The following is a 16,061-nucleotide window of genomic DNA, read 5'->3' as shown; positions in this document are numbered from 1 at the left end:
TTAACAGCATTAACACGTGTAGACCCTCAGTGGCAGGTTATTGAAAATGGACTGTGTGTGTTGGCAGTCATGTGACCTCCTGCATATATTCGAGGAACACACGAGCACAATGGGGATGATCTGATTTATTTGTAGGTGCGAGTTTGACTGGGGTTGTGTGTGATTTTCTCCGGTGGCTTGAATCCTAGCTTCGGTCCCACAGGGCACAGTATAAATGCACTGAGCTCAGTTACTGTTTTTCTGACCCAATTAACTTGTACACTTCAGCACCAAATCTTTTTAGTAGAAGCAGTGGATTTTTAATGTTTTATTCTTCGACCCCCCAAAATAATGAACTTTTATGAATTACCATGTTGTTCGAATAAGCCTGATGTATTTGGCAGATATGTAGCTGCTAGACATTTGTTAATATTACAATCTACATACATTTTGGTATAATGAGTGTATACTGTGTATATAAACTACTTTTTTAAAAAATTTATTTTAGTTCTATGAGCTGAATTGCATGAAATGGTTACATCTCATCCTAGTGAATTTGACAGATTGTTAAAACAGATGCTAGCTCTCAGATGCACACAATCCTGCTGTCACACAAGCGTCTCCCGGCCTGCCGCTGATTCAGAGCTGCTAGTGCCAGCAGTCTTTTTACACGACTTACATGGTAATTCATGACCAATTACCTCACCAATTTATTTCATTCCGGATTTTTCCAAGCTTCCACTCGGGATACGTATGTAATGTCACTGATGCGCATTTGCATACATTACATTAAAGGGGCGGTTGTTGATGTTAATACAGCAATTAGTTTCTATTTTAATGAGCCCAGCAGACAGGGAGGGAGACAGACCACATCCTTATGTGACTGTGTGCTTATATGGTGGCTTAGGAAAATTCCACGTGCTATAATTTGGTCTTTTTCTTTCCCTTTTTGTGCTGCTGCATGCTTTAATCTTCTTATGCTCCTAAGGCTCGACCTGATCTACACTGGGACAAAAAGTATCCAAGTCACAAATTCAGCTTTCACAATACTTCTCACCTACATTTACTTCATTTGGCAGACCTCTTCTTAGGATTTTCAAACAAGAGACTTCAACTATCCATCAGCTATCGAAGCCCTATTAATACAGATAGGTTGATTTTATTGCCTCTTTAAAGCCACTCCGCTTGAAGTCACCTTGCCTAGTTTACGGGTTTTATTGTACTTCTAATGGCTTCTGAGTGCCGGGAAATGAAGAACACTCACTTGCAAGTCTGACAACCAGCAGATGGAGGCTGGATTTTTCAGTTTGGACGGTTCTCTGAATGTATGTGATTGGTTTATTGAGTTCAGAGCTGAGATTGAGTGCAGTGACCCTTGTCGAATGCTAACACTGTAATGGTTTCTTAAGCATATGCAATATCTCTCAAGTCAGGCAGTGCACACATTAGAGTTTTCTTTTAGCCATGAAATAAAACCCAAATGCGTATAAAGGTAGGTTTATTTTTTTTTTTCATTAAGGTTTTGATTGTCACTATAATAACCTTGTGAGGGTGATGTCTCACAATCACTGCCATCACATTTCTTATCTAGAATGCAGTAATGATTACTTTTATCGTGTCTGCACCTTTATATAACTTACTTCTCTGATTTAAACCTCTAAAGACTTGCATGGCTATGAGTCACCCTGGTATATTATTATCATTACTTTTTCTAACAGAATTTGCAGTCCTAAAAATTAATAGAAAATGGCATGTTATTCTCCAGATCTGGAAAAGTTTCGAAAATCTTGGACTTTTTCATTAACCTTAATATTATCATTGTCGTTTAAGGTTCCTGGTTGTGGTATAATATAGAAAAGAAACATGACATCATGGGTCCATCCAATACATTTTGACCATTTGATGCGATTCACAATGCTGGCTTTACAATTTGATTTTGAAAGTCTACAAAATATTAATGACGGAAAACCATGACTAAAAAAAGCTTGGTTTTTATTCCTGAATTTGGAACAATGCAAAATGTACAAATTTGTCTGTATAAAACTTATAGATTTTGTCCAAACAGAGGTTGTAATAATGTAAACAAAACGTACTACACGATAAGTGGGTGAGGACGTTAAGGCTCAATATCTGGCATTCACATCATCTTGCTTCCAGTTAACAGACATAAAGTAGATTAGTTTTTATTTTTGTCAAACCAACATAATCACCGCCGCCACCTCCAACAGATGATATAAAATGCAGAAACAATTTATTTGTAGCTTAGTCTGTGCATTCAAGAAAACTTATAAAGAGAGTCATTTCAAATGAAACAGCCCCAAATTTGGTGTAATTTCTTTAATCCACTTTCCTTGAGACATCAGCAACGGCACATTCGACGCTCATGTAAAGTACCACAGCAGTGTAAACATGAACGAGGCAGATTGATTTCTCAATCACTGATTGTTCAGAAGTGAACAGAGCATGATTACAGACTTGACAGATGCCAGAAATAGTAATCATGAACTGTTTTTCTTACATATGTTATCTTTCAGTGAGTGTGTCCATATGTCTCGGAGGAACAGTTTTATTCCTGTAATGCCTCCCTGTGCTATAAAACTCAACCCTAATGCTTTCATGCAATAATGCAGAGCTCCTGATAGGTGTTAGATTTAGTTTTAGCTCGCTTGTTCAGTATCGGGACCGACCAACCTACCTGATTATGTGCTTTCTAGATCATGTAAATATTTGCACTGCTGTGGCAAGTGGCTTATTCAGGAAAATATAGTAAAATGTTAAGGAAAGTTATTGCAAGGAAATATATTCTGATTTTCCCCGGATATAAAAGATTGGTTACTGGATGCATTCGTGTACGCCTGAAGGTGGTTGAATAGAGACATGTGCGAGAGAGTGGACACATGATCCATAATCCAGTCGTAGCTATCTGTAGTTTGGCAGCACCGCTGCAGCAGGTCTCTGCTAATAGCTCTATATTTCATAGTGGAAAGCCCTCTGCCACGATCCAATTGATGGACGACTGTGTCTCTTTCACCCCCAGCTTCCTCGCTTATGGCCCACAACTCTTCTCCCATGACCCTCTCAATGTTCACGTATGTTCTGTTCTCCATCTGACACGATTCTCTCTCTCTCTCTCTCTCTCTCTCTCTTGCTCTCATTTGCTCCTCAGTTTGACAAAGCATATGCCTACAGCATCCGGCACATGTTTGGGAAGGAAGGCAAGAGAACAGACTACACGCCCTACAGCTGCATGAAAGTGATTTTATCTAATCCACCCAGCCAAGGCGACTACCACGGTGAGCGAAGTTCTTTTAAATATGAATCACAGCGCTCTGTTGGGGGGAGATATACAGTATGTAATGACCTGAAAATAAAAACGGATAATGTCCTGAAGAAAAAAGAAAGATAGAAAATTGATAATTAATTAAGTCTCATACTGCAAACCAGAATGACTGGAATAATAATTATAGAATTAATTATATAATGAATAAAAGACAGAGCCGTTCAGGTACTGTATAAGAAAATAACTAAGGACCTGGTGGCGTGGCTTGATACAAAGTGGAGATATTATTAATAATCATAGTGTTATTTTCCTCTTATATACCACAGCACTTACTGTAGCTTATCAATGAAGGTGACATTAACTGTTTATAGTGACGTTAGGCCCTGTTATCACTTACATTTCTTTAGATTTAGATCGAAAGAGAAACAGAAAACTCGGCATAGACACTGGAGACTCCTTCCATAAATGTTAAATAAACATCTGCTTACAGAAAACTTCATTGCCAAATAATTACACATTTCTATTTAAGTAACAACACCTCTGAACTGAAGTACTTTTGCCGTAAATGTACTGTAAATAAGCCAGTAACGTCACTTCACTACTGTAGTCAGAACTACTGTTATATACAACTAATCCCAATCTGACCTATCCGAATATGGATTTAAACGACACTGTGCTATAAACTGTTCTAATCTCAGCCGATCTAATGTTTGTATTTCTCCTGTCATTCTCGTGTTCTCCTCTCAGGATGTCCATTCCGCCACAGTGACCCAGAGCTGCTGAAGCAAAAGCTGCAGTCATATAAACTCTCTCCTGGTGGGATCATGCAGGTGGACACACACACACACACACACACACACACACACACACACACACACACACACACAGCCACCTGTGTCATATTAAGACATTAGACACAGGATAAAAGCGGCTCTCCTCTATACGACTCCTCCAACAGCTTTAAAGCTGAGCTCAATGTCATTTGCTGCTGTTTGTTCAACCGAAAATAATGCACTAGGTTACGCACGTGCGATTGTTCTGCAGCCGAAAAGCGTCTTCACAAGGACTTGATTTTTATAAGAGCAGTGAAACGAACTTGGCTGTTGTAACTGTAAACAAAAAAGCGCCACTCTATCCTGATTCATTTTGCTGGTAGGAACAAGATGTTGACCCAGTGCTCACGTGTTTCCTGGCAGTTTTATTACCGTCACCCAAGTCATATAAAATAAGTTTAGGAGCTGAATGGACTTTAAAAATGCCTCATGTGTTAGTGTTTGCTATTTAAATAGCTTTTGTTGTGTGATTCAGAGTTGCACTGAAATGAACATGAAATGGTACCATGTTTAATGCAGCATCACAGGATGGAATGGAAATCACCAGACACTGTTTACGAATATTAACTAGGAACAGTCAGACACAATGCATTAATTAGTCATTTGAATGGTTTATAGCGTTTTACATCTACCTTAGTAAATGGGTCAGGCTGTTGCCATGACAACATAAACAACAGTTTATAACAACATCAGCAACAGTCCCATAAATCTTTAAATGAATGGTGCAGTCTTCATTAACTTTGCTACACCTCTGGGTTGGGCGGTGCAGTATGGCTAAAAAAAAAATATATATATATATATATATATATATATATATATATATATATATATATATATAAAAAATGTTTGGTAATGATATCTATAGATATATGTATTAGATGTCTATTTCGGATATTTATTGATCATTATTACTGAGGAACTGACAAAATTATTGATAATCATTTAAACATTCTAAAAGAATGTGCACTTTACATTATTTCTAATACTTCATTGTATCATGTATATTCCAAAAAATATAAGGTTGTAGTGTAAAGAACCTGGATGTAAACAACAAGCAATAACAGTAATCACCAAGACTCAAAATCTATAATCTATAGTCAACAACATAGTTGATCATAAAAAATAATTAATTCCGTTATTTTATAGTTAGAATTTTATAGTTTCTTATTTTATTACATCCGTATACTTTTCCTCTATTCTAGCAGTGATTTTTTTTTTTTCCCCTCGGTTTTGTCATGTGCTGCATATTGAGCAGGATCCAGTGTTGTCGAGTGGTGTAGCAAACCCTGTAGTGGAGAAGTCCTTCGGCGTTGTACCCCCTCTTGATACTTGGCATGAACAGTGATTATAAATCGCTTGTCTCATGTCCCCCGCAGGAACCGTGAAATGTTTCTGAACACGTCTGCGCTGAGTGTCACCGGAGAACACAAGAAATGAACAGCATTATTAATCACGTTCCAAGTTTAATTATGGCTAAAATGGTTTGAAACCTTGAAAAAAAAAATGTTTGTGGGGTCATTCTATAGAATTATATTTTGTTTTCTGATGCTCTGATTTCAGTTCAAGTGATATTGTAATAGAAACAGGGGTTTATCTGCTGTAATATAGATTAATTTAAAGAATATAAATGAAGTTTATTCTGTAAACTAAATAAATAAATTAACAAAAAATATTCCCATATTAAATTAAATAAATTTAAACCAATTAAAAAACAGACATGAAATGTTTTTATTATTATTATTATTATTATTAGTATTATTATTATTGATATTGAGTTTAAAGCTAATACTTAGCAATGCCTGAAATCAACTACAAATGCACTGATTAAATGATATTCTGATACAACAGTGGTCGAGTGGCCAGTGGCCTCTATTCGCTTTGCTAAATGGCAGAGACATCTAGCCCAAACAGCACGCCACTTAACAAAAAAAAAATAAAAAATCAGGCACTCAAGCACATTGTGTATACCGTACAGGAAATAGCATGTAGTTTGCTCATTTGAGATTCCGAATATCACTTGGCAATCCTCCGCTTCCTGGTCAGTAGGTCTCTGTAATGAAGGGTAATTTCATTCAGCCGTTTTTAATTCTCTATGACCCACTCTTTAAAACCCAGTGATTTAAAGCACACATTTGGCAGCTTTTAAGACCTGAAATTATGTTATAGCGCATAAGCAATGAACTGAGGTCACTGATTATTACTGGAATGTTCTGATGTAGTTATGGGCCTCAGACACCAGTGTATTTAATGGACTGATGAAAATTAGTCTATTAAAGCTCGGTCTTAAAAATATATATTCATAGTGCCATGAAGAAAGTTTGTTCAAGTCTCTTTATATCATCTTATTGTGAAAGCTTAGAAGTTTAGTGTTAATATAAGGTGATGTTCAGTTCAGCGTTATGCAGTACCGTGTAAATGCAATTTAAAAGCTGACGCCCTGCTAACCTATACTCATTTAATATTGGGGATGAAAGGATTTGTTTAGTGGCGAACAAATCATAAGTTTATTAGCTAGCCCACTGACAAGTAAATATGGCAGTGTACTGTTCAGTCTCATGGTAAGGTTTCTGGGAGATCTAACTGACCAGGCAAAATAGTGGTAAGCAAGACTAGACTAGATAATCAGGCAGCACTAAGGGAAAAGAAAGAGTTTCAGATCTTTATCCATTTCTAAAAAAGATTCCGATGTTGCACAATGTGTTTTTGTGACTGTGACAATAACTCAGCATGATGTTAGTCAATGTTTTGGCTGTGAGGTTTAGTTTTCTGTCCACATATGGCACATAAAAGATTTTACCTGAGGACTAATTGGGTTTGAATCTTACTTTTCTTTACTTTTCTTTTCTTTACTGCACTCTTCCATATATATGAACTCACAAGTGCCCCACAAATGATTGGCCAGGGTTGTTGTGATTGACAGGGGAGAGAAGGTATGACGTCCCACACAACCAGGGAGCACATAGTCTGTGTAGTTCTGATTTTAAACACGTCACCTGTGAGCTTTATGCTCTAATTATGCCAACTAGTAGAGAAAAACAAACAAACCGAATGTTCTGTTGTTAGACAGGTTGTGCCTCAGCCTATTTATGTAGTGCAGCAGGTTATGGGGGGTCCATGCTAGTGATTTTCCCACCCGCCGTGTTCTACATGCTACAACTAATAGTGGCTCTGAACATGAAAATTCTCACCATTTCACAAGTATCTCAGATACTTGTGTCTAAAGAAATCGTGCACTTTTCTTTGGTAAATGTATACTAGCCAGTTTGTCCAAGCCATCTTGCAGTGAGGCTGAGGGAGACCAGGGAGCAAAGCGCTAACTTAGTTTGACAATTTAGCCCATAGGCTGCACGCTTGCCGTCAAATTAAATTCACTATTAGTTCAATGACCCGAGCAGGCCCTCGTAGTCTGAGGCTGTTCCGAGAGTCTGAGACCTGTGGATTTGAGGCCACAAGCTCGCACTGCAGCACTCAGCCCAGTGTGCTGGATAATTAAATACTGCAGCCAATGTGAGAGTGGTGATTAAAATGCCGAACAGCAGCCGTCTCCGTCACCCTGTCTGGTGCCAAAGTGACACCAGAGGCCAGAAGGAGCAGACGCCAGCCGGTGCGAAGTAGCACGGGGCTCAGAATTAACCTCTCTCTCACTCTGTCAGTGAGCACCCAACACGGTGTGACTCCCACCTCTGGATGTGCTGAAGGACTTGAGAATTCCACATGCTATTTATAACTCAAAGGAGGAAGGAAGAAGAAAAAAAAATTGTTTAGTCCTTGCGGTTCATTTGTAAGGATATGTAATTAATAAATGTTATGAATTATTGTTGGGATTTCTAGTCAAACACTGTGCTATATGTCAAACATTCTGAGTTGGAACATTACCGATGCTTGTCCTGAATCGGCCTATTGTATTATACCTTATTATTTGATCACTATATGTTTAGTGTTAGTGAAATTTTAAGACACGCCTTCAAATGCTTAATCAGTCTTAGAAGTAAGAAAATTCAAACACAGCCATTAAATACTAGTGTGTCCAGTAGGTGATTTAAAACCAAGAGGTGCTACTATGTTTGTCGTTGATGCTATTAGCCACCATGTTGAGGAGACCGTCCTGAGTTTCTGAGGGATGTGGTAGCTCAGTGGTTAAGGTGTTCGGCTACTGATCGGAAGGTCATGGGTTCGAACCCCAGATCCACCAAGCTGCCACTGCTGGGCCCCTGAGCAAGGCCCTTAACCCTCAGTTGCTCAGTTGTAAGTCACTCTGGATAAGGGTGTCTGCTAAATGCTGTAAATGTAAAATGTAAATGAGTAGCAGTACCAAGTAGAATAGACATTTTCTGTTCTCTCTAATCAGAGGCGTGCAATTCCGAGTTACAAGTTTATGTCAAACTTATTTACATTCTCTCTTTCCTGTGTTCCAAAATGAATGCCAGTGCACTTTTATTACCGACCTTTTTATAAAAATATTCATTCACTCAACTCTGTGTTGTTTTATGCAACTGCACCAAGAAATTTTCTGTGCCAGTTTGAATCTTCTTAAAGTCACCAACCTTGGACTTCATGGACCATGTGTGCTATGATGTATTGGGAAGGGATTTGCTGGCATGTGTTTGAATGGCATCAACATTTAATTGTTGCATCTGGTTGAATGGAGGAGTGATGTGACGATGTACATATGTGCTTGTGTTATTTTATCTTTGATGATCTCATGATGCATGAAACAACCACAGAGGTGCAGAGGTTCTTTTCTTTTCTTTCTTTCTGTCTGTCTTTTTTATTTCTTTTTTTCCTTGTGTTATCATGTTCATTTTAAGTCCAACATACTGCAGGTGGATTTTGACCTGAATCCTCCAACTTTTTTGTCTCTTTGGGCAGAAAACAATACGAAGCAGCCTCAGTTTATGTGGCTATAGTGCTGGATTTTTAATATTCTCTTTTCTTTTTCTTGGTATTCCAAGCTAATTATCTAGCTAAAGTTACTTCTATATTCTCTTCAGATCCACATCCTCCAGAACCTTATCACATGATCAAGTCTTTTACCTGCTACTAGAACTGCACCTGATTCTGAAGAATTGAGAATGATTGACACTGTCCTGGGAAAAAAAATCACTTCTACGCCAAACCTCAGCTTTAACTTGTTTTATAGGCGATCGAGTCGTCAAACTGAACCCAACCCAAACCCGACCAGCCCTACAGTACTTCTCTCTGATATGAGATAAGAGCTGGATGCGGCGCTTTACGTGAACTCTTTCCACCATCTGTCATACTTCTCACACTTCATGCTGTGATGCCATGTGTAATACACTTCAGCATGTGTCGATATCTTGCTCAGCTGGAATGCTCTGAATTCAAAAACACGAGCTCAGGGAAGACTGTAAGGATGTCAGACGCAGCATTAAACATTAATCACAAATTCTCATTTTGCCTTTAAATTCATTTGGTAGAATTCTTTATAATTATGCAGAGTTCAGCTTCGGGTTTTGAGGTTTTCATTTTGTTAGGAATAAACTGTACATTGCAAAACATGGCCTTCATGTTAAAGTGCAAATTAAAAGCAATGGAGCGTTTAACAGTTGATCTTTTTGTTCTCTCTCTCTCCCTCTCTTCCTCTTTCTCTCTCCCTCCATCTCTCTCTCTCTCCCTCTCTCTCTCTGTTACAGATTTTGGACCTTGTCAAGGGAATGCACTATCAGCTGGCATGCCAGAAGTACTTTGAACTGACACACAATGTAAGCTTGCCTTTTGATTCTGACCCTCTTTCTGTTTTCCTCCGACTCCGTGACGACCCTGTAATTCATCCACAGTGGTTCCACCGAGTCCGGCCACCGTAATCACATCCATCATTATCTTTCACAGCCGCTTTATTTTCATGGGATTATCAGAGCACTTAGGATTGAATTCCATTTAGGATTTATTTTTTTTATTTTTTTTATTTGCTCTAATGTGTTTTAGCATCAGACCTTTTGACATGCAGTTTGGGTCACAACTAAAAAAAGATTTTTTTAAATGATTCATATTCTATTGTTGCCTGGAAGGGCAAAATTGCTAACTACACAAGAGCAAAATTGGCCTGGATGCTAAAATTGGTGGGTCGTCTTTATTTTATGAGAAGCAGCTGTTGACGAGTTTTTGTTTTTCTGTTTTGTTTTTTTCCCAGAGTTCAGTAATGCGTACTATAAAGCGAGGCTTGAAAGCTGCAGATTTGTGGGTCAGAGCCAGTGGGAAAGCAAATGAATGAGTAAACATTTCACTGTGTGCCGATTTCCGGTTCTGTTTCAGCCCCTGCTGTGCTCATGGTATTTAGACATAATGCTGTATAGACCGTGTTGATGCGACACAATTCCAAACACACACCAACACACACACAAAACACACACAGAGAAAAGTTTCCAAACCGTGTCAGTCAGGATTAGCGGTGTCCTGTCCCTCCAATCAGAAGGCAGGCCCCATGTTGACAGGTTATGGATGAAAATACGCGCAGATACCTGAGCTGAGCGAACGGCTTGGTGACAAGTTAATTTGAGTGAAAAGGAGAAAATCTTTGATCCGAAAGCGAGCGCTAAACCTTTCAAATACTCGTCATTACCGTCACGTAAGAAGTGTTTGAGGCTTAGGGATGAAGGAAAATATCCTGGGTATAGTGCCAAAAGGTTAAACAACTCATCAGTGTTCAAGCCAGAGACTTTTCAGGGTAAACTGGGGGAAAATAAATCACTTCCTGAAATGGATAAAAGGTGTATAAGCTGTGTATTTGTGTATCTGATACATGTACAGCAACAACATTGTATGTAAGGAATAAATGCGATACCCGTGCTGCTAAACAAAAAAATGAAATGCAGCGTGGAACATTTATTACCCCGGGTTTGATTTTCAAATACAAATTTTATTTTATTGTATTTTAGTCATATGCAGTGACATGCTTTATCAACTGTAGTGTAATAAAAAAGAGAATCAATAAGAATTAAAAAAAAAGGAATATAATAAAGAATAAAAATATACTAACAACAGAATTGTCCATACAGGTGAGAGGAGAGACGGTGCATGGGGGAAATTTAACAATGCAGATTAGTGTTAGGACAGTTTTTACAATGAATAAAGGGTATGTTGAGTAGACAAGTCCAGAACAGTCCTGGTTCTAAGTGTTGTCCTGGTTGAGGGCCTGAATGGCCTGCAGGAAGCAGCTCCTCCTCATTCGTTCTCTAATAGCAAACAATTGTTTATTCCTCGTATAGTACTGTACAGAAAATGGTCAGTGATTACACTGGCTGATTATTATAAAAAGTCATGTATGCTTTTTTTTTTGTTGTTGTTAATAATTACATTTATTCAGGAACGTCCACAGATTTAAATTACAAGAGACCAGCCGACAAACTGTTACTATAGAAACGCAATGCTTTTGAAACCGCATTAATATATGCCTGCGATTTGCCCTACAGCTGTGCTATTAAAGGAAATGACCACATTATGACCAACTGAGAATTCAACAGTGCTGTTGTATAAAAAAAAAAAGTATGTGGCCCAATTAGCAGTTTACATCAAGTGTCGTTGATGATTGGTGGCACCATCCAAGGAGTACATGAAGGTAGTGTGGAAAGGTTTCGGGTCTCTGTGCCCTAGCTGGAGGAAATGTAATCATAACTCACTCCTGTGATGTGATTCACATTTTCTGCACTTTAATTTTAATGTGTTTTAAAAAGCCCTGATCTGTGGCCCCAAATCCCTCTTGATGGAAGAGATTCACCGTGCACCGTGTTCGTGGATAGATTTAAAGCACTCAGTGTCCGTGATTAGATTGAACTGCTTATAATGGATTACAATGAAAACAGCAGTGCCTCTGAGAACTACAGGTCCTGTTTAGCAGCTGATGACTAATAGACAAACAGTGTGAACAACTCGTCTTTCTCCTAAATGAAAAGCCAGCCCTCCTGATGAACAGCCTAACGGGGCTTGAATGATGAGCTGTCTGTTTCCGCAGACAGTGAAACGCGCATATATCTGAAAGTCAGGAGTCATATTTTAAGTCGCTTGTATGAAAAGACATCACTGACTTTAATGTGCACGATAAAGCATACTTATTGACGCATGAATAGATTCCCTGCCCCCTTCCACCCACTGTCTGATTTGATATGCTGGAGTCATCAGAGGCATAAAGACACGCTTGTTAGGCCACGTGGTGGGACTTTAATCACCGCCATATGTCCCACCTGCTCCCACAGCCACGAGTTAGAACGGATAGTTCGCCACCGTTCCTCCCACCCCGCCGGCGTTTATTAAAGGTCAAAATGTAATACTTCATCGGTGAAATATTTACACAAGGGCAATAAATCAAGTGCTGGAGAGAGTAATGAAAAGGCAGCAAGGAGTTTTGGCAGCATTGCAGTTCCCCTCCTTGCTACAAAGCAAGGTGGAACATGACCTCACTCCAAACTCGCTGGATCGATACAGCATTATGCTTCAATTTTATTTATTTCAATTTTAGATTTTTTTTTTATTCAGCACTGTGATAGTGCATTTCACTCTAATGCAAAGGTTCCCAACATTTTACTGAATTCCAGCTAAAATTATTTGCCTAAAGTACAGCTCGATATTTTAATTGTATTGACAATTTATTGATATTATTTTTAAGTGGCACCGTATAGCAGGTTTCATTTCAGTAAAAATATATAAGCATTACTACTTTTTAAAGTACAGTTTTCGTTGTTTCTTGTTTTTCTCCTCTGTTTTGTCCTCCAAAGCTTATCCTACTAGTAAAGTCATCTAACATATCGTACATATCAAAGAGTATCAGTCAGAGAGGGTGAAGGCTATGACATGCTTCCTCCATGACTTTTAAAGTTAAGCAGTGACATCTGCCGTCTTCTGCATACATAGTCACACCAACTCATCATCAGTGACTGTGATCTTTCTCATTTAAAGAGCACAACCAGTTTTGCTCCCTTGACTCCTGACTACAGACAGCTGTGGCTCTGAACCTGCCACAGCTGCAGCAATTTAATACCATTGAGATTGCAGTGCTAGATGAACCCTGTTTATGGAAACCTTGCTGTAATATCTTTAAGACTCGAAAGGATCTGTATGTGAGGGATCGCTCAGCTTTGCTCTCAAGCAACATTGTTGACCTGGGTTTTCTCCTCTCTGAGGGCAAGAAGACTTCAGATCTGATTCATTTCTGGAGGACTTGGAAATGTACAAGGCCCTGGTGATGTTCCCAACAGTTCACATACAGTTAAACTGTCTACTTCCCTTTACTTTAAACAATGGAAAAGAACTCCAATCTCCTGACAAGGCAGCACAGTGGGAATGTTTGGTGTAACTTCAAAGCTACATCAGGCTGGTAGAAAGGTAGAAAGGAGGGCAGAGCATGTCTTTTTCACTTTGCAAAAGGAGTTCATTTCCATAAACAACATTGCTCTAATCTCAATATCCTCTCTTACTGTGTAAAGTGCCAACACAAGCTTGTGAAACTTTCCGAATGTTCTGATTCTTCCTTACAGATTGACGATGCTGGATTTTCTCTGAATCACCCAAACCAGTACTTCATTGAGAGTCAGAGGCTTCTCAGTGGAGGAAAAGAGGTCAAGAAAGAAGCAGACATGCCTCAAAGGGGACAGGAAAATACGGCCAGTAATGTTCCCAGTGTCCCTCCGTCACGTCAGAGTAGCACTAAAGCTGTGGATGATATTGGGGATTTAGAGTCATACTTCCTTGATGAGTAAAGACAAATCTGACTGGAATTTGTCATGATTTTTCAGTTGTCATAATATCTGTTGTTTATATGGTAATTATTGGTAGTAACAATATTTCATGTTTTCTGAATTCATTAAAAATAAAATAAAATTTTAATGATGAAGACTAAACTGATTGTATTTATTTGATCTAGACATGACTCCAAAACCTTTCTAATCTATTTGCACTAACATTTACATTCTACAGTGTTTAAAACATCTCTTTGTTTTTATTCATATCACTTTGTGTTCCACTTTTCATGCACCAGGCGGGATCTTAAATCCATCCATTTCAATGGACACAAGATATGTATTCAAATGTAGCTCTGTGTTGAAATTCTTTTAGCAAACACTAAACAATACCTAGTAATGTATTAGTAATAATAATGTAGTAATACTAACCACTTACTAACCCACTTGTAGTAATATTCTATAAACCATTTTGCCATTTTGTGCTTTTTAATTAACTGAATTACAAAACTAGAAAGCGATGAAAAGGGAAATCTAAAACCAAACCAAAATGGTTTAGTCCATAAAATTAGCCTTCATTCACTCATTCGTTTTGTTGAACCTTCACGCAAAACAATCAATCAAAAAAAAGCACAGATTTAATGTTATTGTTTTAAGCAAGCAGATAGACGTACAGACTATAATCCATGCTTCAAGTGGCTTTTTGTTGGCGCTGTGGTCAACGTAATACAGGATATGCAGCGGTTCTAAAATTTCTAACATTTACACTTTAGCTATATCACTTATTATTTTAGACTCCTTGCTGCAGGAGTCCTCTAAAAATGACCAAACAAATCAAATTCATCTGGTGGAAAAGCCAATTGACTGAAGAGGAAAGGACACTGGATGTAGAAGATAAACCTTGTCTACTGTAGGTGAACTTTGATCTGAGTATTCACAAACCTCTGCCTTGGGATCTTTGCCCTAATCACAGCACAGTGGTTTACCTGTCTGTATGTGATGCCGTCAAACGCGGATAATACGGTGATTGAGGAGCATGCTTACAGATGGAAGTTTGGATAAAACTTTGTGTTGTGTGCACATATTACAATGATGGACTGTTCTTCCACCGAAGCATGACAAGTCTTAAGTACAATGTTTGGGTGAAGCACATTTTTGCTGATGTTACGAAGATGCAAATCCGAAGACAGTGTCATCGAGCCATGCTCACTAAACAACACCTTACAGAGTGTAGGTTTTGTCAATCAGATGACAAATACAAGGCAAGCACTGTTGTTAGAAGGATCGCTATGTTTTGCAGGTCCGATGTCATTTAGAGATCCTGAGGCTTCAAATTCAATTTATTTGTATAGCGCTTTTAACAATACACATTGTCTCAAAGCAGCTTTACAGAAGTATAGAAACAGAAAAGAAAAAAGAAGAAATAAATATATATATATATAATAAGAAAATAAAAAAATAAGAATACAAATAAATACATACATTTAAAGTTTAAAATGAATTTAAAAATATTAATTTAAAATACTATATATTTATCCCCATCCCTATTGATCAAGCCGGAGGCAACGGCAGCAAGGAAAACTCCCTGAGATGATATGAAGAAGAATCCATGAGAGGAACCAGGCTCAGAAGGGAAACCATCCTCATTTGGGTGACACTGAACAGTAAATAATGTAAATGTGGGTGTCCCAGTGTTCCGAGTTCCTGTTCCATAACTGTGGGGCTCTGTAAGAAAAAGCTCTGCTACCTGCTGTTGCCATTTGTACTTGAGACACTACCACATAGCCTGCACCTTTTGATCAAAGTAGGCATGACGTATCATAAAAAAACAAACGTTCACTCGGGTACTGTGGCACGAGACCATTAAGTGCTTTATAGGTTATTAATAGTATTTGATAATCAATGCAAAACTTGACTGGGAGCCAATGCAATGAGGATAAGATAGAGGAGATATGTTCATATCTTCTGGTTCTAGTTAGGACTCTATCTGCTCCGTTCTGGACTAACTGGAGCTTGTTTATGCTCCTACTGGAACATAAAGACAGTAAAGCAATACAATAATCCAACCTAGAGGTAACAACTGCATGAGCTAGTGTTTCTGTAGGGGGTCCAGTGAGGGTGGTAATTGGGTCTTGATATGCCTCATGATGAGCTTCTTGAAGCACTTCATAACAATGGGTGTGAGTGCGAAGGGCTTGCGATGGGTTGGCACTCCGTCCAGGGTGTATCCTGCCTTGATGCCCGATAACGCCTGAGATAGGCACAGGCTCCCCGTGACCC

At 38.6% G+C, this 16,061-nt stretch overlaps 1 protein-coding gene across 2 annotated transcripts in view; it reads left to right on the top strand.

Moving 5' to 3' along the window:
* The window catches only part of prim2 (DNA primase subunit 2), a 66,452-nt gene extending 52,509 nt beyond the window's left edge, over positions 1–13,943 (top strand). For both annotated transcript variants that reach the window (XM_060872887.1, XM_060872888.1), the window contains 4 exons: positions 3,146–3,272; positions 4,007–4,089; positions 9,747–9,815; positions 13,581–13,943. In XM_060872887.1, the coding sequence (XP_060728870.1) occupies positions 3,146–3,272; positions 4,007–4,089; positions 9,747–9,815; positions 13,581–13,802 (501 nt within the window). In that variant the 3' untranslated portion in view covers positions 13,803–13,943. The remainder of the gene's footprint in view (positions 1–3,145; positions 3,273–4,006; positions 4,090–9,746; positions 9,816–13,580) is intronic.
* Positions 13,944–16,061: the final 2,118 nt, after the last annotated feature.

This window comes from Tachysurus vachellii, chromosome 6 (genome assembly GCF_030014155.1).
Source record: "Tachysurus vachellii isolate PV-2020 chromosome 6, HZAU_Pvac_v1, whole genome shotgun sequence".
Taxonomy (NCBI): domain Eukaryota; kingdom Metazoa; phylum Chordata; class Actinopteri; order Siluriformes; family Bagridae; genus Tachysurus; species Tachysurus vachellii.
Note: the sequence above shows the minus strand (reverse complement) of the source record. Positions and strands in the feature narration are given on the sequence as shown.